At 39.5% G+C, this 22,314-nt stretch overlaps 1 protein-coding gene across 3 annotated transcripts in view; it reads right to left on the reverse strand.

Annotated features, from left to right (window-relative positions):
* The window catches only part of arhgef12a (Rho guanine nucleotide exchange factor (GEF) 12a), a 67,507-nt gene that overhangs the window by 30,436 nt on the left and 14,757 nt on the right, over positions 1–22,314 (reverse strand). For 2 of the 3 annotated variants that reach the window (XM_047391509.1, XM_047391508.1), the window contains 3 exons: positions 8,867–8,887; positions 6,641–6,732; positions 2,400–2,465 (listed from right to left, as the gene is read on the reverse strand). In XM_047391509.1, coding sequence (XP_047247465.1) covers positions 2,400–2,465; positions 6,641–6,732; positions 8,867–8,887 — 179 coding nt within the window. The remainder of the gene's footprint in view (positions 1–2,399; positions 2,466–6,640; positions 6,733–8,866; positions 8,888–22,314) is intronic. The other variant, XM_047391510.1, reaches the window with a different exon arrangement.

Raw genomic sequence — 22,314 nt, forward strand, 5'->3', positions numbered from 1 at the left:
CAGGGGGTGTCAGGAAAGCAGATAAGCCATTTGGGTTATAGAGCTGGTGTGAATCTGCCTCTAGATTTGATTTTCTATCTTTAGCTGAAATTTTAAACATCTTCAGATGGCGTGAAATATGGCAGTGAAGGATTTGAAAGTGGTCTTATAATTACTGCTTAGGTTGAACCATCTGAGCTCATGCATTATTCAGAAGTTCAACTTGTATGTAATCGGCACCCTTTACTGAAACACATGGAAATGTCCTCTAGGGGATAAAGTGACCTTTAAAGCAGTCGAGGTGCTTTCAGGATCACAATGCCAAAGGGAAGGAACTAAAATCAATAAAATATGGCTAACCAAATTCAGACAATTTTCCGTACATCTAAAACTGAGTATTTAAATATTTACATTTTTTTTTTGCCAATGAATCCTTCAGTTTTTATTTTATCACAAGAACAAGCACAGGGGAAGAACAGACAAAACACACCCATGCTGTCCTAATAACGACAGGAATGTCTTATTTTGAGAAACAGCTTTCGAGAAAGCAACCCGTAACTCCCTCATTCCAAGCTGGCCTATCTGACAGCAGTTTTAACAGTGTGTTCTGTCAGTGAGCTGCATGTGATGGCAGGCTATTACGATGAGTCATTTGATTAGAAATCTCACAATAATTGACTGTGTGCACCATTACAATGTTGAAACAGACTCCCAGCTGATGTGACAGGCATGAGAGGGCAGCCGAGCAGAGTTGATACTGCAGGCTGACACCACAGGGAAGATGCTGCTCCATAACGACCCTGTTAGCATGGATTCAGGAAACGAGCCAGCACATCAACTGAGAGCTTGGTTGTATACTGAGCATGGGCCAAAATGAGAATCTTATGGTATGCTTTATTTAAAACAGAAAAATAGCAGTTCTTCCTACTGCTTCTAAAATAATACATGTTGATTATTACATTAATAATACTGTTAGCTTTAACAATTCTTGATAATTTCTATCTGACCTAAGCAAAAAAATAGAATAAACAAAATGTTTTAGTTTTTACCTGCATATCGTGAAGAATATTACACCTTTATGCCATTCTGATCTTCATAGAGAAGCACAAGTATAACACGGCCATATTAGATTGACCATGACTCCTTTTAACCTAACATATTTCCAAACAGCCAAATATCTCGTTTTCAAAAGGTAAAGTAAAGGAGCCTTCTTTCAGCCAGCAGACAGGCAGTGCACAGCAACATGTTGGGGAAAGGGAGATCTGCATTATTGTTCCATACAGTCTAAGTAAACCCCAGTAACTCCGGGATCTTCTATGGAATTTCATTAAAATGACTTTAAACCATAGGAAGGATATGATGAAAAGGTTTAGCAATTTTAAAACATTTTAAAACCTCTGGAACTGGAAACAATGCAAATTTCAATAAGCATTACATATTCTTGGTATAAACATAGATATATTTAAGGAAATCCTAACTGATCCTCGATCAGTTAAACTATATAAATCATAAAGAAATCCATTCAATGACATGGCTCAAGTATTAAAAATGAAGTGTTTACAAGGATCCTGTTAGTTTGTAAACTCTGCAAACTACAATCAAGCGGAGCAGCTACAGTTTTAATCAGTAGCTATTCTTGCCACACAAGATTTCAGGCTTAGTTGTTGTGCTGAAGGACACAATTATAAGAATCATAGGTCCATCTGCCAATGCAAATGAGTACTTTTAGTAAATACAGATGCAAAACATCTGGAAATTTTATCTGTGCTTAATGTGGCAGCAAACAAAATACTTCTCATGTTAAGATTAAACTTGAGAGAGGAGTATCTTCAAAATGGGTTTGACCAAATAAGATCTTCACTGGACTGGGCCAGTGCCTTAAACTCTCCTGATCTAGGCAGGGCTTAGAATGTGTTTTGGACTGGCGTACTATGGCCCATCATGCTTTAAAAGGCTACACGAGACTGCTCAGACGGACCAACACAGAAAAGACGGACTCCCCTTTGTGTAAAAATGTCATTTAATATAATTTAGCATTTTTATTCAAGGTTGTCATGTTGTAAGAATATCATATCTACTCATGCCAAGTAGTCGGCAGCAGATAAGTCCAAGATAAAAATATTGTAGTTGCGTGAGCCTCAATAAATTGTTTACTAATCACTCTCTGGCATAATTTCTGATGTTTTTGTATACTAAGTCTATAAATCAGATGTTTATGTAACTTATCTCTTGGGCTTATCCCTTGACTTAAAGTCCAGCTTGGGTGATTTATCACGCAGGCTAACATTATAATGTAAAAAAGAATGTTTGTAAGTAATAACACAGTAATAACACATTCGGCAGCAGTTATTTTCTATTGGCAACTTCACACCAGGACCTTAATGTTGTCACACCGGCAATTGCACCATGAAACGTCTTACCACAGGACTCAGGCTTTCCCTCTGCAAGCACACTGCTGTTGCCACTCTTCTCCACCACCAGAGCTTCTGCTCACAGCCCCCACCAGACAGCACAGCAGCACACAAACAAGTAAACACAAATAAACGACAACCAACACATGAAAAGGAAACAAAAAAACAGGAAAGAGAAAATCATGAGGAAGAAAAAAATCATGGGAGGAGAAAAAAACTAAATGAACATAAAAGGCAGTTTAAATAAAAGTAACTGGTTTGGATAAAAGAGCCCAGTCAATAAAGGGTTTTATTTTGAAAACGTAAATCATAGAAGTCTACATCTGTGTGAAAAAGTATTCTACATACTGCCCATTAACTACATACCCAAATTATGCAACATGCAGAAACATCAGACAAGATGAAACCTACAGCATGCAAACATGCAAAAATGAATGACAAATTGAAAAATGAACAATGAATATAAATAAAGGGGAGCATCTTCATCTAAAGTCTAAAGAAGTACAGCTTTAACTCTCCCTGCCTGTGATGGACTATGTTTAATTGCCACATATTTCAGACGAGGAGAACACGGTCACTGAAAACTACATTCATTTATTTGCAGTGACACCAAAAACATGTGGTAAAGTGCCCATCTTGTGTAACCCGCTGAGAAAAAAAAAAGTATGGTTACATCACACAGAGATAAGCCACCATGTGCTACAGAGGATTTTCTGTTTTGTTTTGAATACAGAAGCTTTAATCGTATCTTTCATCATGCTGCCCTGATTGCAGACAAATACCAGGGGAAAAGACACCATATCGCCCTGGTCTTTTTTGGGACCTCGACAATCTCACCCTGCAAAGATCTGAGATTGGAGTTTGGAAGACACACAGAAACTTTCTGTGTCCTTCATGTAGAGTGTGATGAAAAAATATTTGCCCCCTAGCACATTTCTTCTGCTTTTGCTTTTTCGTCACACCTAAATCCTTCAGTTCATCCCACAAATCTCAACATTAACAAAGAACGTTTGAGTAAATACAAAACTCAGTTAATAATGATGATTTCATTTGTTAAGGGAAAGAGGTCATCCAAACCAACCTGAGCCTATGTGAAAAGGTAATACCCCCCTAAACCTAATAACTAGTTGTGCCATCCTTGGATGGAAACAACTGTCATGAAGTTTTTGCAATTAACTCGCAAAGAGTCTATTACATGACAAAGAGGGATTCTGGCTCACTCCATTTTGCAGAATTATCTTAATTCAGCTACAGTTAAGGGGTTTTCAAGCATGATTTGCTGTTAAAGGTCATACTATGCTATCCTAATTGGATAGCCATTCAGAGGTTGATGGTGCGCTTTAGACCAATGTTCTGTTGCATAACCCAGGTATGCTTAAGCTTAAGGTTACAGACTGATGCCCAGACACTATTCTTCAGGATTTTCCTATAGAGCAGCATTGATTCTGAAGCAGGAAAAGAGCCCCAGACTATCACACTACCACCACTTTCTTTGGCTGTCTGCATAAGGTTCTTTAAGGCTATGTTCAGTTTTATGCCAGATACAACAGAGCGAACACAGTCAGACAACAGAATATTTCCCCCTAATGTTTGGGGATAATGATGTAAACTGAGTTATTTTGATCAGCAATGGTTTTGCCCCTGGAACTCTCCCATGAGTGTAATTTTTGCACAGTCTCTTTCTTTTTAATGTTGAATCATCATCCCTGACCTTAACAGAGTAGGCTCCAAACAGTCCCACAGCCTTAGAAACGACTTTGTATCTCTTCCTAGACTGATAGAGGTCAATGACTTTGTTTCTCTTCAGTTCTTGAATTTCTTTAGATCTGGACATAACGTGTTGCTTGTGGAAATTTCTTAGCCTACTTCATGTTGTCAGACAGGAGCTGTGATTATGAGGGATTTTTTTATTATTCTACCAGTCTGGAGGTAATCAGGGTTGGTGTGTTTAAATAAATATGGTTAATCAGAGTAAATTTATGATTTAACAAGAGGGGTCTGGATGGTTGGTTGTTTTGGATAACTGGGTCCCCAAGAAATGAAATCGTCATCTGAAAGTTGCCTTTTACTCAGCCTATCTTTGTCTTAAACAAAAAATGTCTGAAGATTTGAAACATTTAGAAGTGCAAAAAAAAGAATTTTGTAAAAGGGCAACGTTGTACGTACAACAGTCAATTTCTTTTCTATAATTTTCAGTTTCAGTCTTGCAGGTATTTTAAAACTGTGTAATGCACATATAACAAAATACTACAGTACTATTTGTTAAAAAGCACAGTATTAATCACAATATTCAACAGCTGTAAAAGCTGTGAAGGCTTTTTATAACATCCACTTGATACTTTCAATTCACACCAAACATATAAAGGCTGATGTGCAGTTGTCAAATCAGGGCTCCAGAATGTGCAAACGTCATTGGGGCCATTGTCCTATATGGCAACCAGTAAGCACCTCCTCCACTACCCTCTTTTTAACTGTCATATATTTATTTTAAACACGATGAAGGAGAGAGAACAGGGAGATAAACCCATGTCTGTCAAAAAGAATGCTGAGCATATTGCTAACTACATTTGTGTCAACAGTTAGCCACCCCAGCTTAATCCTTTATTAATAAAATAAAGTAGGTAAAGATTTAGCAAACCATGGAACTGTTAAGTGAAGTACTGTACCAATTCAACAGGCCTTTTCACGTGATACCTCCTCTAGAAGGTTGCAAAAAACTGTGGACAGTGTTATTGCTGCAATGTCCTCTGTGATTTAGGACTAAAAAAGTTGAATTCCAATTAGATGTGATGAAAAATGTATCATTATTACAAGTAAATAATCATAACAAATCCTTATTTATGTTTTTCTGCATCGATTACCTGCATTTCTAACCTTAACATTGTCACTTAACTAGTGTGATAAATTGGAGAAGAATCAGTTTTGATTGTTAAAAATACATTTCTTTACTATCAGTTTGATTACTTTCACTTTCAGTGCTATAATTCAATTTCAGTTCCAAAATTCAATTTTTTTTTCACACATCCGGGTCCTTGAAGCCACAGATTAATCAAACACAGATTCACGGATGTCATTCACTATTGCTGTGTCCAAATTCAGGGGCTGCATCCTTTGAAGGACGCATTTGTAGGCCGATCACCTCATGGTGAGGCAACAAAGGCTATCCAACTTCGAAGTATTTGACAAATGCGGCCCTCTTTTCCCCAGATTTGAAGGATGGGTCCAGTGTATCCTCCGTGTCCCACCCTATCCCATGATTCATTGCAGGTCGAAGTAGATTGTTCAACGGAAGTAGCAAAGGCCGGAGAAGAGAGAAAAGTTGTGAATAAAATTGGATATATTGCGCATTCTGTGAAACAAAATGAACTTTTACAATGTTTTTAGACAAGAATGTAGTTGTGTAAACCTAAAATATCTGATCGGTTTATCAAGATATCGCTTAAATGCGTCCACTCCCACTGCCCTAGCTAATAGCTACAAGTAGCATAAGTGTTACTGTTTGAACATCATTTGTTTACATGATTTCTTATAGATGCTCATTTGACTTGGTGATTGACATCAGCTAAGCTCATGAATGCTGCACTGCTCCAGCTAAAAAATGCTGTAAAGGAAGTTTAACCTGATGTGAAACGGAAATTGATGAATCCGTGTTTGATTAATCTGTGGCTATTCTTAAAGACCCGCATGTGTGGAACAAAAAACTCAATTATAGATCTGAAATTGAATATTGGAAATGAAAGTGAAAGTAGTCAAACTGAATTTTTAATACAACGAAATACATTTTCAAAGTAAATAAATTCATTTTCAAACCATTAAATTCAGTTTCAGTTTGGTGGAATTAATATTCACACCAATGCATTTACTTTGAAATTACATGAATACAAATTCAGTCTGAGCAATTTAAATTCAGTTTCTGATGGCACAAGTTTCTGCCCACACTTCAAACTTACTGCACGTTCATAATCAAATAATGTTAATATCAATATAAAAAAAAAAAGCAAAAACATTTGTTACATTCAAATCTATGAAAGCACAACATTTTTGGTGTCTTTATTCTCTATATATAACAGACAGAATAGAACGTATTTTACCCTTCCAACATGTGTTCTTGCAGGTGATTAACACACATATTCTGCCTGACAGTGTTGTGTGTTAAAAAAGAAGAACGATGTGGATAACATACAGAGGCAGCTACAGGAATAAAGACAAGAGCAAACATGAAAAACTTGAAAATGAGACTCTGAAATTACCTGTAGGGTCAAACTCATTGGAGGAGAGTGAGGTTTTGTCACTTTTAGGTTTCTTGTCTGGGGGATGGTCCTTAATGAGAATGCTGCTGGTTCTAAAGAAAGAAGAACAGATGTGAGAAATAAGTAAAACCAGAGAGAGCAAACGTTTTTTAAAAAGGAAAACTTTCTAAATAATAGGGTGCCTTGTAGAAGTACATTCGTCCCACGTCTTGAACTTTTGCACATTTGTGACATTAAAACCACAAACTTCGAGGTACAGTATTTTATTGATTTTATTTGACCAACACAAAAAAGTGCAAAAGCGTGAAGAAAAATGATACGAGGTTTTCAATTTTGTTTTGTTTTTTTACAAACAAACTCAGAAAAGTGTTGATGTGTTCAGCCACCTTTAAACTTGAGACTCCTAAATAAAATCAAGTACAACCAACTGCCACCAAATGTGTAAATTGAGTCCGCCTGTGTGAATTTCAATCTCAGTATAAATCCAGCTGTTTTGTGAAAGGCCTCAGAGGTTTGTTTGAGAACAAGAGACCAAGGACCCCAGCAGACAGGTCAGTGAGAAAATTGTGGATACGTTTAAAGCAGCGTTAGGTTCTATAACATTAACTAAAGCTTTGAACAGCTTGTAGAGCTCTAATCAATCCATTATCTGAAAATGGAAAGAGGATGGTACAACTGCAAACATACCAAGGCATGGCTTTCCAAATAATGCGACAGGCTAAGCAAAGTAAGCATTAATAAGAGAAGCAGACAGACAAGATGCACATGGTAACTGTGGAATAGCTGCAAAGATCCACTGATCAGGTGGGAGCATCTGTTGACACAGCAACTACTTGTTTTGAACCCTGTAAATCTCAAGAAGAAAGCAATTGTGGAAGAATTAATGAGATGCCCTGTTTGCACTGTTTCACAAGCAAAAGGACACCTCAAACATGTGGATAAGATGCTATGGTTTATTCTTTTATTTTTGTCTTTTTGTGTGGCAGAAAACTGACACTGTACATAAATCTGAACAAAATGGCCCCGCGCTGCAACATGGTGGAGGTAGCATCATGCTGTGGGCATGCTTTTCTTCAGCAGGGCCAGGTCAGAACTGATGGGAAGATGGATGGAGCTAAATAGAGGGTAATCCTAAAAGAGAGATTGTAAATGACTTGAGCTAGGGTGGAGGTTCACCATCCAGGAGGATAGCAACCCTAAACATAGAGCCAGAGCTATAATGGAACGGTTTACATCAAAGCATATCCATGCATTAGAAAAGCCCAGTCAAAGTCCAGATCTAAATCTGATATAAATCTGCAAAACTAATGCTTACTGAAGGTCTCCATTACCTATTCTGCAAAGAATGGGGGAATAGCTCAATCTCTATGTATGAAAAGGTGACAGAGACGTACCGCAAATGATTTGCAGCTGTAATTGCAGGCATAGGTGGTAAAGTATTGACTGAGGTAGGAAGAATACATAATTGCACACTTCTCAATATTGTATTTTTAAAAAATTGTTTAGAAAATAGGTGTCATTTTCATTCAGTTTCACAATTATGCACTACCATTGTATTATTCTATCACCTAAAATATAAACTTAAGTTTGTGGTTTTAAAAGGACAAAATGTGAAAAAGCTCAAGGGGTTAAAAACGTTTGCAAGGGGCTGTAGATACCGTTCTTTGTGCTGCCCTGGAAAAGCACAAACTCCAGGCAAGTGAATAATGTTTGTTCATTTCAGAGCTGAGAATGTGTAACTCAAAAGACCTTCCAGTGAATGAATCAGTCTGTGTGTGTCTACTTTATAAAGTGACAGTCAGAGAGGATGTGGGGCAGCTCTGCGGAGTGCCCAGAGACGAGTGCCACATAAAAGACACTCCTCAGCGGAGATGCCACAGGACGAGCATCCTACCTTGAAGCTTCAGAGGCTATGTATGGCTGCTTCTGCCTATACCGGCCCCAACTGTAAAAAGGCCACTGTTCAATTCGCAGTGTAAGGCAGTCATGGGGTGCTCATAGAAAAGGGACCCCTTTGTGTGTATGTGTTCATGAATGAGAGGGGGTTGCTGGGGTATGTTTGGTCTAACTGTTGATGACTTCTATGTTATAACACAGCAGACCAAGTAAAACATTTCTTGCATTTGAATCTGTGTGTTTACACTAGTGTTTATGAGTGTTACAGTAAGACAACCTGGTCAAAAACATTAATGTCTTGACACCAACATTCATTTAAAAAAATCTTACCTTATTGCTTTCTTGGTAATCCTGCAAAAATAAACAGAACAATAATTAGAATTTTTATTGAAATACAGGATAAAAAAAACAAGATGATTTTCACCACGTAGCCTAGGTTTATACTTGAGGCGTTGGAAGTGGGCGCGAGGGTTTGCGTGCCAATAGTGACAAAATTGCTCTGTCCTCAACCCTGCGCGAGAGCCCCGTGCGCTGTTGCAGCGCCTGGTCATGCACCTCACAATTTTTGGAATCTGGCAGGCGCCGTGCTCCATTTTAAGCCATTCTTCTTGCAGGATAGTGGCCAGGTCACTACGTGATACTGGTGGAGGAAAACGTTTCCTGACTCGCTCCTCCAAAACACCCCAAAGTGGCTCAATAATATTTAGATCTGGTGACTATGCAGGCCATGGGAGATGTTCAACTTCACTTTCATGTTCATCAAACCAATCTTTCACCAGTCTTGCTGTGTGTATTGGTACATTGTCATCTTGATACATGGCACCGCCTTCAGGATACAATGTTTGAACCATTGGATCCACATGGTCCTCAAGAATGGTTCGGTAGTCCTTGGCAGTGACGTGCCCATCTGGCACAAGTATTGGGCCAAGGGAATGCCATGATATGGCAGCCCAAACCTTCACTGATCCACCCCCATGCTTCACTCTGGGCATGCAACAGTCTGGGTGGTACGCTTCTTTGTGGCTTCTCCACACCGTAACTCTCCCGGATGTGGGGAAAACAGTAAAGGTGGACTCATCAGAGAACAATACATGTTTCACATTGTCCACAGCCCAAGATTTGCGCTCCTTGCACCATTGAAACCGACGTTTGGCATTGGCATGAGTGACCAAAGGTTTGGCTATAGCAGCCCGGCCGTGTATATTGAACCTGTGGAGCTCCCGACGGACACTTCTGGTGGAAACAGGAGAGTTGAGGTGCACATTTAATTCTGCTGTGATTTGGCCAGCCGTGGTTTTATGTTTTTTGGATACAATCCGTGTTAGCACCCGAATATCCCTTTCAGACAGCTTCCTCTTGCGTCCACAGTTAATCCTGTTGGATGTGGTTCGTCCTTCTTGGTGGTATGCTGACATTACCCTGGATACCGTGGCTCTTGATACATCACAAAGACTTGCTGTCTTGGTCACAGATGCGCCAGCAAGACGTGCACCAACAATTTGTCCTCTTTTGAACTCTGGTATGTCACCCATAATGTTGTGTGCATTTCAATATTTTGAGCAAAACTGTGCTCTTACCCTGCTAATTGAACCTTCACACTCTGCTCTTACTGGTGCAATGTGCAATCAATGAAGACTGGCTACCAGGCTGGTCCAATTTAGCCATAAAACCTCCCACACTAAAATGACACTTGTTTCAGTTTCATTGTCCAACCCCTGTAGATGCACGTTCAAGCAGAATGTTAGGGCCAACGGGAAGCAGACTTGGACTCGGAGATTAAAACTGTCCTGTTTCATACCACAGCACGATTATACACTGCTCAAAAAAATAAAGGGAACACTTAAACAACACAATATAACTCCAAGTAAATCAAACTTCTGTGAAATCAAACTGTCCACTTAGGAAGCAACAATGATTGACAATCAATTTCACATGATGTTGTGTAAATGAAATAGACAACAGGGGGAAATCTTTGGCAATTAGCAAGACACACTCAATAAAGGAGTGGTTCTGCAGGTGGGGACCACAGACCACTTCTCAGTACCTATGCTTTCTGGCTGATGTTTTGGTCACTTTTGAATGTTGGTGGTGCTTTCACACTCGTGGTAGCATGAGACGGACTCTACAATCCACACAAGTGGCTCAGGTGGTGCAGCTCATTCAGGATAGCACATCAATGCGAGCTGTGGCAAGAAGGTTTGCTGTGTCTGTCAGCGTAGTGTCCAGAGCCTGGAGGCGCTACCAGGAGACAGGCCAGTACACCAGGAGATGTGGAGGAGGCTGTAGGAGGGCAACAACCCAGCAGCAGGACTGCTACCTCCACCTTTGTGGAAGGAGGAACAGGAGGAGCGCTGCCAGAGCCCTGCAAAATGACCTCCAGCAGGCCACAAATGTGCATGTGTCTGCACAAACGGTCAGAAACTGACTCCATGAGGATGGTATGAGGGCCTGACGTCCACAAATAGGGGTTGTGCTCACAGCCGAACACCGTGCAGGACGCTTGGCATTTGCCAGAGAACACCAGGATTGGCAAATTCGCCACTGGCGCCCTGTGCTCTTCACAGATGAAAGCAGATTCACACTGAGCACATGTGACAGACGTGACAGAGTCTGGAGACACCGTGGAGAGAGATCTGCTGCCTGCAACATCCTTCAGCATGACCGGTTTGGCAGTGGGTTAGTAATGGTGTGGGGTGGCATTTCTTCAGAGGGCTGCACGGCCCTCCATGTGCTCGCCAAAGGTAGCCTGACTGCCATTAGGTACAGAGATGAGATCCTCAGACCCCTTGTGAGACCATATGCTGGTGCGGTTGGCCCTGGGTTCCTCCTAATGCAAGACAATGCTAGACCTCATGTGGCTGGAGTGTGTCAGCAGTTCCTGCAAGATGAAGACATTGAAGCTATGAACTGGCCCGCCCGTTCCCCAGACCTGAATCCGATTGAGCACATCTGGGACATCATGTCTCACTCCATCCACCAACGTCACATTGCACCACAGACTGTCCAGGAGTTGGCGGATGCTTTAGTCCAGGTCTGGGAGGAGATCCCTCAGGAGACCATCCGCCGTCTCATCAGGAGCATGTCCAGGTGTTGTAGGGAAGTCATACAGGCACATGGAGGCCACACACAATACTGAGCCTCATTTTGACTTGTTTTAAGGACATTACATCAAAGTTGGATCAGCCTGTAGTGTGTTTTTCCACTTTCATTTTGTGTGTGACTCCAAATCCAGGCCTCCATTGGTTAATACATTTGATTTCCATTGATGAGTTTTGTGTGATTTTGTTGTCAGCACATTCAACTTTGTACAGAACAAAGTATTCAATGAGAATATTTCATTCATTCAGATCTAGGATGTGTTATTTGAGTGTTCCCTTTATTTTTTTGAGCAGTGTATAACTAAGCCATTGCAACCAGTCCATGGCAGCACAGATAAGCATACATTTACAGTGTAATGTGCTGAGTTATGGCCTGTGTGCTGTTCCAGGTGAGATGTTTTGTCACCTTGGTTTTTTTTTTAAACAGAATCCACTAAGTACAATTTAGACATGGATTTAGTACTTTTAACCCTGATGAATTAGACTATTTCAATGTGGAAATGGCCTACAGCAATAAAACTACCTTTAAAAAAAAAGCTTAGTAATATAGCAAAAAAATGGTCCTGCAAAAGCAATCTTCCATAATGGGGATGTCTTGCGACCTACCAGCCTACATTGACTCTCTTTCTCCCTGTGACACTGAGTCTCATTCAGAGCTGTGCAAAGGCAACTGAATGGCCTGTTTATGAAAATGCTTCAGACTGTAATAAGTTCCAGAGGTTCTAGCTGAAGAAAAAAAAAATAGCTTTAAGTAGTCCCCTCCCAAAGAAACCTCCAAGTTGGAAAGCTGGAAAAGTCAGCACATAAACACACACATGCACACTGAAATTTTACATGTGAATGCAAAAGTTCAAAGATGGTAAAACTGAGTCAGCAGATGTTGTTCTTGGTCGATCACACAGGAACAAATGACTGATATGCAACCTAGGTTTCAGGCTTGAGTGAAAAGTCAGACTTTCTGTAATATCTTTATTAAAACAGACAAATTAAAAATACATTCAGACAAGATGTGTTGTATAAATTACTTTTTAAACAAGTGTTTTCTGGGGAAAACTGGAGATTAACCACAGAAATTGTGTCTCTGCTTGTTTGGGAAAGCCGTATTGTAGGACAAATGGAAAAGGTAGCTGGTCAAACTGTGCTCTGCATACATCTGCACCTAAATGACCACTGCTCAGAACCTTCTACAAAGGGATTTAAAACATCAACTAGATGCTCCTTATAAAGGAGACAAATAACCACTTTGTTCCTCACCATCTGATATTACATCAAAAACAAATGTTTTTTCTGTTTTAGGTCAGTTAGGAATAATTTATTTTCTAACCAAGCTCAAACACTGAAGCCCAGATGATAATGTCATTGCTTTGAAAACTTCTAATAGGTTGAATAACTTGAGGCATTCCTTTGGATGTACTGTTTATTAAGGCAAGACCTCAAACATGTTGCTACCTTGTGAGACATTGTGGAAAAGTATCAGGAAGAGAACAGTGGACCTTTTTTATCCTTTTCCAGATATCTGGAGTTGCCTTCTGACTAAGTCATACACGAGAATAAATACCATCGGAATGCCCAGTCATCATACTGTTCACAAGGTAATTAAGCTATTTATCCCAGAGAAGCACGGTTCAGAGCAAAATACGTGTATCAACCACAGAACCAAATCAAAACACCTTGTGAACATGCTGGCAGAAACTGGGAAAAGAGCACTACTATCCACAGGGAAACAAATACTGTAATAACATGGGCCGAAAAGCCACTCAGGATTGAAGAAACAATTACTTCAAAAACAACACAGAAAGCCAGATTTCTGTTTGCAAATTCGCTCAGGCGAAAAGAACCTTCATTTCTGGAGAGATGTCCGGTGGTGTGATGAAACAAAAATTTAAATATTTGGCCACAATGACAATTGTTACATTTGGAGGAAGAAGAGAGAAGTTTATAAGCTAAACAACAAAATCAAAAATGGGAAATATGTGTGCTGTGTGGGTGTTTTTCTGAAGGAGGGACTGGTGCACTTCACAAATGAGCAAATGACATTATGAGGCAAAATTGAATCAACATCTCAAGACATCAGACAAGAAGTTAAAGCTTGGGATAAATGTTTTTTTTTTCCAAATTGACACTAAGTCTAGTAATACAGCCAAATTAGTTACAAAGTGCCTCAAAAACAGCAACGACAAGTCAATGTTTTCAAGTGGCAATCGATAAGCCTATGTCTCAATGTCAAGGAAAATTTGTTGGCACAGCTAAATATGTATCTGAGCAAGGCGGCCTACAAACCCGACTCAGATACAACAGCTCTGTCAGGAGGAATGGGCGTAAAATTCAAGCAAACTACTGTGAGAAGCATGTGACAGGCGACCCGAAATGTTTGACCCAAGTCATACAGTTTAAAAGGCAATTCTACCAAATGTAATGTAATAAATAATCTAAAAAAAAACTCATTATTCTTGCATTTAGCAAATAGAAATTAATTTAGTGATTCTACTGATCTACAAGAGGAAAGGCTTAGACCATGAGACAGTTGGAAAGTGGAAAAAAAAGGCTATGCATCTTTTTTACAGTGTAAGTGATTATGTGGTTGCACATGTATATAGTGACACTATTTTTAAATCCTATTGCCCAACACTAATATGGAAATAGTTCCTCTTGTGAAGGCCAACATGGTTAAAAAATACTTAAACACTAAGAATGTAGGTTGGTGTATGGGGATGGTGCTGTTAGACCTTTCCTCAAACTGTAGGATCTAAACAATGTGTAAAAAATCTATTTATTTTTTTTAGAGGAACATTTACCCACTAAACGTAAGGACAGAGACAAAACTGTAGGACAGCTAGATAGCAAGAACAACAATATTTATGTTTGAAGTATGTGTGCTAAAAACAGCATCATAATCACATATAAAATGTGCCACACAGATCAATAACCAAGTCTGGTTCTGCACTGAATGATGTCAAGAAAGGCTATATTTGCTTGGTTAAAATCTCTCTCCACCCTATTTCCTGTCAACTCACTTTAAAAAAAAAAAAAAAAAAAAGTTAAGAATGTGCCTGACTCAGGCACTGCTGTCCCAGATCCTACAAGAAAGTCATTCATGTATGGACTCCTGAGTTAACACAACAAAGTGAAGTCATTAATCTTTGAGCACGCTGCAGTAAGGAAACCTGATGCACTGGTTAATGGGAACATTGATCGAAAGCCATTAGAAAAAAGTAACCTATTTCAAGAAACACCCATCAGGTTATTTGATGAAGAATCATCCCAGCAAAAGTAGAAACACACCTGAACCTGTCAATGCGTCAAGCAGAAGTACCCAGGAGCACTCAGATAACAGAGACTGGGACACCAGCTGCTTTACAGGCTATATCCACCCACCCTTCATCTTCTTTGTTTGGGTAACACTGACCTCCCTTAATGTAGGTCACACGATATACCTCACTTGCTGACCAAACTTTCAGACATACAGGACAGTGCGACTGAATGAGGGTGTGAGAAAGAATCACATGAATGTAACTGAGCAAAGCAACGCTGCAATAAAAAAAATAACCTGTGACATTATTCATCTTTAAAGGGGGGATGACTAAATCACATGGTCTGTTTTATATGGTCATTTTATTCAATTAATCAGATATTCTTAAAGATGATAGAGAATATACACTTGTTTGTATAAATTCAGGCAAAATCATTCAAAAATAATCAAAACAATCTAAAGGAATTATCTGCAGCATAACTAGGACAGGGGTGGTTGGTTACCTTTCCTAAAAGCCCATGAGAGTAACTATGATTGTTGTTGATATTTGTTATTATTTGATAATAACCTCTAAAGATAATTTTTATCTACAGCTAGTGAGAGCAGTCACTCAAATTGAACAAAACAATTTGACATTCTACACTTGAAACTGAAAACTTATATTATATTCCAATGAGTAATTATCTTTGAGAAAAGCAATATTAAAAAGAAGAAAAAAATGCATATTTATTTATTTCCCTCTATGTTTAGTTTGATTAGTTTTTTAAATCAAGCTGAAATCCCAGAGAAAAGCAGTCTGTTTTCCACAGTTTATTTCAGTAAGCAAATACATAAGAGTAGGACTATATGATACCAGGAAGTTGACTGTGACCTCATGGCTTCCAGTACTCAGTTTGGTCTTCAGCTTCTTGGGTGCCGTTATCTGTGTCAGGTGCTGGAATCTACTGCGCCGACAGTCCATCTTACAAGCTGAATATATTGGTGGCATGGATTCCAAACAGTCTTTTCCCAACTTTTAGTTTGGGAATTCTATACATTCCCAATTAATAAAATTCCCAACTTACTTGTTCTGATTAGAAAAAGTGCCTCAAATGTCCTGCCTTCCAAAACCATCTGAGAAGACTATGGGGTGATATTATGGTGCTAATTCTGAGTTGGGCATTCTGAGTTGCATTGTTATATCATTAAGTTCATTATCTACATGAAGGAAGCTATGCTGAGTAGCTAAAATATTATTGTTGCAATTTAGCCCATATGCATGTAGCAAATACCTTTGGGAACACCTAAGAGATTCTGATCTTACCAGTAAATAAAAATATGAAGCAAGTAATGCATATAATTTCTTGGAAAAATAGACCACAAGTTATTTAATAAAAGGAAAACTTGATTTATGTTCCCATGTCTTTCCCAACATTTGCCAACACCGGAGTTAAAGCTACTAACCACCTTCTAAACGCTGTCAATCCACATTACTGGATTGGACATCGCCTATTAGCCGCTATGACGTGTGCATGCAGGCGCAAACTTTGCTGTTCCAATGCGGGATGAGGATGCACATGTCACAAAAACAGTATTATTGCCCTTACTTCTTATCTAATTTTTAAAACATTTGGCACAAATTAAAGTTAAACAAATTGCCGTCGTTATGAGCAATACTGTAAACAATACTGTTGACAGGTATACCTACTGTGCTACAATGATTGCCCATGGTGTCAACTGATTTTTAACAGCTCAAGCTGCACAGATGTGATCATTGTATCACAGTTTGGAGGTTTCTAGTCTTGATGCTGGAATTTTTAAACTGATATTTTAAAAGAGAGGGTGACCCAGCCGCAACTTAGAAGACTTAGTGCCTAATCACCAAAGATAAATCATAAAAAGCAGGGAAATTTGCAAAAACCATGTCAGGTTTAACTACCACAATGGCAAAAAAGGTAATTTTACTGATTATTTAAAAGTGAATAACTAATTTTTGACAAGGTGTAACTGGAAATGGAGAGTTTTTAAAAACCAAATTATTCCCCTTGTACAGCATCTTTTTATTTTTTGGGAGACACCTGAGACATCGTCTAACAGAAACAAACTTGTAGGCTGAATGAAAATAACATGAAATGAAATTAGAGTTGTACAATATCAAGAAAAGAGTTAATTGTTATACTATTTTTGGAAATTATGATAACAAATATTGATTATGAATAACCCTCATTTCACAGACACTTTCCTTTTGTTACTGTTACCAGTTCCCATCACTCTCCATGAGCTCTAGCATCTCAGCCACTAAGGAAAAAACTAACTCGGCATGTACAAAACTTAACGCTGAGTGAAAGCGTGCATAAATCCACGCAAACGTTTGACCTGCCGTGAAAATGTGCGAAAGTCACGTAAACATTTTCAATTGACAATAATAAACGACAGAAAACGAAAACTCACCCAAAACCACTGAAATATGACTACATTCAGTTTTATTTATTTCATGGAGCATCAAACCGGATGCTTTTTTTTCATGAGTTTGAGCTTTTATGGTTTAAACAGGAGAGTTGAAACTAAATTACATTTAGCCTCATACAGTAACGTAACACACCTGAGAAAATGACAGAAACCTCATTCAGACGTAAACTGTGAAACTTCCTCTGTTTCTGTCAACTTTAGATAAAAATGTACATCGGTCTGTGCGCTGAGGAGCATAAAATGCATGTGAATCATCTAAGGGACACTTTTATTCTCACAAAAAAAGAAAACGGTGTCAGTAGATTAATTGCAAACAATTTAGGTTTGATGATTCCTAAACTGGACAAACTGGAGACAATCCCATGTCCATAAATAGCTGCATAAAGTTACGCGTAACTGTGGAATGATAGCAGCTTTGGCACAGCTGAAGGATGGAAGACGTCAGAGGGAGCGTTTTATTCAGAGATCGTACTGACCTGCTGGCACATGATGATGCTTGGCTTATTGTCCGGTTTGGATTGCCCAGGGCAATTATTTTTGCATGGAGCTGGGTTCAGTGGAACCCATGCATCTCCGGTGTCAGTTTCAAGTTCTCACTACGCTGCAGTTCTTTACTGGAGCTTTTCAGAGGGAGCTGACTGACAGGTCGGGTATTTAAGGCCCCATTTACACTCCAGGCAAATGTGGCCCAAATCAGATTTTTTTGAGGGGTCAAGTGACCAGGTCAGACTTTTTAGAACAAGTGTGAACGCTCAGATCTGGCCCATATCTGGCCCATATCTGACTTTTTCCAAGTCACATTTGACCCACATGCATATGTGGACCTGAATCCGACTCGTATCTGGTCTTTTGGAATGTGACTCCAGTGGGAAAAACCAATGCGGATTAGATGTGACTTTGACGTCACTTTCCAATGCATTTGTCGTAATTTTGCATGGCCCATCAGTAAACGCCTTAGCAAAACAGACAGGGGGCTAGAATAGCACTGTACAGTGAAGAGACAGCGAGAAGTTGGAGCTCGTTAATAAATAGAGATAAAACTTTATTCAAGCCTAAATTGAGAGACTCATAGAAACTATGGATGTGAGACGTAGTTTGTATTGTAAATTCGTATACAACCGTTCGAACAGAGGATTGTAAAATTCTATCGAGGTCACCAAGCATGTGATGATATCCCCCGATGCAGTCCGATACATTGGATTGCATCAAGTCTTCTGCCTGTGAGGCTGAGAGGAGAGGCGCTGACATACAGACATACATGTCTAAAAGTTGTCCTCGACATGATAAAGTTCAGAATAAACTCAGTCTCTGTAAAGTTGTTAACATCCTTGCCCCACCTTTGCTGGCTATGTCTCCATATTCAAACAGTTTGTTGTGCTGAATTGGCAGTCAGATCTCCCTAAAACGGAACAATAAAGAGTTTCACTCTCCTTTTATTCATGTGCTTCCCACATAGCACAATAAGTGGCTTCTGTTGTGCACTTAAACCATAACACCTATTTCTCCGTGTTTACTGTTGTGCTGCACTTGATGACGCTCGTATTGTTCTTATGCGCATGCGGATCAGTTTGGAGCTGCAACATTTTCAAAGTAATGTAACCGACCACACCAAAAAATCAGATTTCTGAAAAAAATCGGATTTGAGCATTTAGACCTGCAGTGTGAACGTAGCCTAAAAGTCATCCCTGAGCCGGGCCATGCCAGCCATATTGGTCGGCCTCATATGTATGCTGCTCACCTATAAAAAGTTCCCCTGGCACGTTGGCCTCATTCCTTTATACTAAGTGTTGGAAACAAACCTCAAGCAGACTCTGTGCGCAATGACGGACTTCTAGGTGATTTTCAATTTTTTTATCTGGCGTCCTGAAGGGTTTAACAGATTTAAAGTACTTCACATAGTGTGTATGGTTAAAGTCTTCCTAATAGAAATACGGCAAGAATATTCACGTCATTACAATGAGCTCAAATGAGCAGCTAGAGTGCCACGTGGATTTGATGCAGACATTGTAGAACTTAATGGGTTCGAGCCGACAACCTTTTTATTTCAAGTCAGGTTTGAGTTACTGAAGTCATTCAATAAGTTGTTGGTTTGCTGTGATTCACCACAAACATCCCTCATGATGTGCAGACACAGTCTCTCTTAGTGTTTCTCCGCTGACAGGAACTGGTTAGCTTTAACACTCTAACACTTTAAAAGATTTTACTCACAAACATATGACCACAGGGGGTGAAATGGTTAGTTTTACTGTTTAAACTCCAAAATAATAGGATCCACCCCTGCAGACCTGGCCAGTGTGCACTCCAGCCAACTCAAAAAAGCAATGTTGATTGACATAGACTAAACACACCGTAGGCATCACCTCTTCGCTTCTTTATAGCGACATAAAGTATCAAAGCTAGAACCAACAAGCGGAGAAACTCTATGATTACTCCATCACGCCTCCATAGGGACCATCACTTTATTTCATTGCACATTTAGCATGTTTGTAGCATCGCAACAATTTGCATATAGAATTAAGCATAGGCTGGATACCAGTACCAAGGTATAGTATCCAGCCGGGTACTGAATAGTTAAGAATTAAAAATATCAGAAATGTCTGTTCCCAATACTGTTCCCAATGATTAATGTCATTGGCCAGAGTGAGATTTTTTTGTTTAGCTTCATGGAACATAGGTAATGCTGTGCTGCCCCTTCCCAGCTGTTACTGTGCACTGCCAGTTGGCTGACTGAAATAAGTTTCCTACACTTATGGTTATGCTTACAGAAAACACAAAAAGCACCTTTTTGGAAAGATTTCTGTTTGCCAATACAGTCATGGTGTGAAAACTGAAGGAGCATTCCACATCACTCTTATTAAGATAATGCTTTTTTAGAGCTATAGCTGGCAGGCTAAAGGTTAGAGCTGACAACAGGCTGTGAATGAGCAGATAGCCTGAATAATTATCCAGCTAATATAAGCTAGTCATACCTCTAGTGTATATAAAGAGTGGAATGGCAAAAAGGTAAAAGGTAAAACACTACTACTAAATTTTGAAGGTCTTTATTATATACAGTATCTCACAAAAGTTAGTAGCCTACACTCCTCACATTTTTGTAAATATTATATTAAATCTTTTCATGCAACAACACTAAAGATATGACACTTTGATACAATGTAGAATAGTCAGAGTACAGCTTGTATAACTGTAAATTTGCTGTCCCCTCAAATTAACAACATGCAGCCATTAATGTCTAAACTGCTAGCAACACAAGTGAGTACACCCCTAAGTGAAAATGTCCAAATTGTGCCCAAAATGTCAATACTTTGTGTTGCCACACTTATTTTCCAGCACTGCCTCAACTCTCTTGGGTGTTGAGTTCACTAGATCGTCACAGGTTGCCACTACAATCCTCTTCCACTCCTCCATGATGACGTCACGGAGCTGGTGGATGTTACAGACTTTGTGGTCTTCCGCCTACTGTTTGAGGATGCCCCACAGATGCTCAATAGGGTTTAGGTCTGGAGACATGCTTAGCAAGTCCAGCACCTTTACCCTCAGTTTCTTTAGCAAGGCAGTGGTCATCTTGGGAGGTGTGTTTGGGGTTGTTATCATGTTGGAATGCTGCCCTGTGATCCAGTTTCCAAAGGGACGGGATCATGCTCTGCTTCATTATGTCATAGAACATGATGGCATTCATGGTTCCCTCAATGAACTGTCTGCTTGTTTTCAGCAAACGGTTTGCAGGCTTTCTTGTGCATCATCTTTAGAAGAAGCTTCCTTCTGGGGCATCAGCCAGGCATACCATTTTGTTCCAAGGTGCAGTGTATGGTCTGAGCTCTGAAAGGCTAACTTACACATGTTACTGAGCTCCCACAGATGGGCTAACCTGGTGCAGATGTTGTTTGTCAATGAAAAAACACATGGGCTAATGTTAGCTGCGTATTTGCATTTAAGATGACCCACCATTTTAGGTCAAGTTAAACTTGTTAGTTGCCTCAATGTTGGTAAAAGACGTATTTTTTTGTCTTACTTACCTGACTGACTGCAGCGTGGTGCTATGCTGAGTGTTGGAGGCGGAGAAGGGTCGAAGTAACAGCGACGCAGCTTGCCGAAGACATGATCTGTTACTTCTACACCATGAATCCGGAGGCGTTAATTTAATATTGGTTGTGCACCCTCCTTTGTATGATATAATCTTATTATTAAGTGTTACACCGAGCCGACTTTTATTAAAGTTAAGCCATACTTTCCATTGCCACCACACACACTGAATATAGTTGCACATGCGCAGACGTTCTGTGAATTCTTCTTCGTTGGTGTTTGGTAGCTTCTTCTTCTTCAGGTGAGTGAGCTAGGTATCGAGATTAGGTATGGAAATTTAAAAATTTGAATTGATTCCGGGAGAATCGGCATGTTAGTCCCAACACTATGTGTGGTCCTGGCCACAGTGCTGCAGCTCAGTTCAGGGTGCTAAGAATCTTCTTATTGCCTAGGCCATCTTTATGTAGAGCAACATATTCTTTTTCTAGATCCTCAGAGAGTCCATTGCCATGACGAGCCATGTTAACTTCCACTGACCAATATGAGAGAGTATGAGAGCGATAACACCAAACCTAACACACCCGCTCGTCATTCACACCTGAGACCTTGTAATACTACTGAGTCACATGACACCAGGGAGGGAAAACTGCACAATTGCGCACAATGTAAACATTTTTGCTTTTGGTTGTACTCACTTGTGTTGCTAGCAGATTTATGACATTAATGGATGTTTGTTGAGTTATTTTCAGGGGACAGCAAATTTACACTGTTATACAAGCTGTACACTGACCACTTTATATTGCCACATTTTCAGTGTTGTCTTATGAAAAGGTATAAATCATTTACAAAAATGTGAGTATACTGACATTTGCGAGATACTATACTTTTATATGTCAATGTATCACTATCAAATTAACATTAAATACATGGTACCTTTACTAGGGGCCATCCGGTCCCTG

This window comes from Girardinichthys multiradiatus, chromosome 18, assembly GCF_021462225.1.
Source record: "Girardinichthys multiradiatus isolate DD_20200921_A chromosome 18, DD_fGirMul_XY1, whole genome shotgun sequence".
NCBI lineage: Eukaryota > Metazoa > Chordata > Actinopteri > Cyprinodontiformes > Goodeidae > Girardinichthys > Girardinichthys multiradiatus.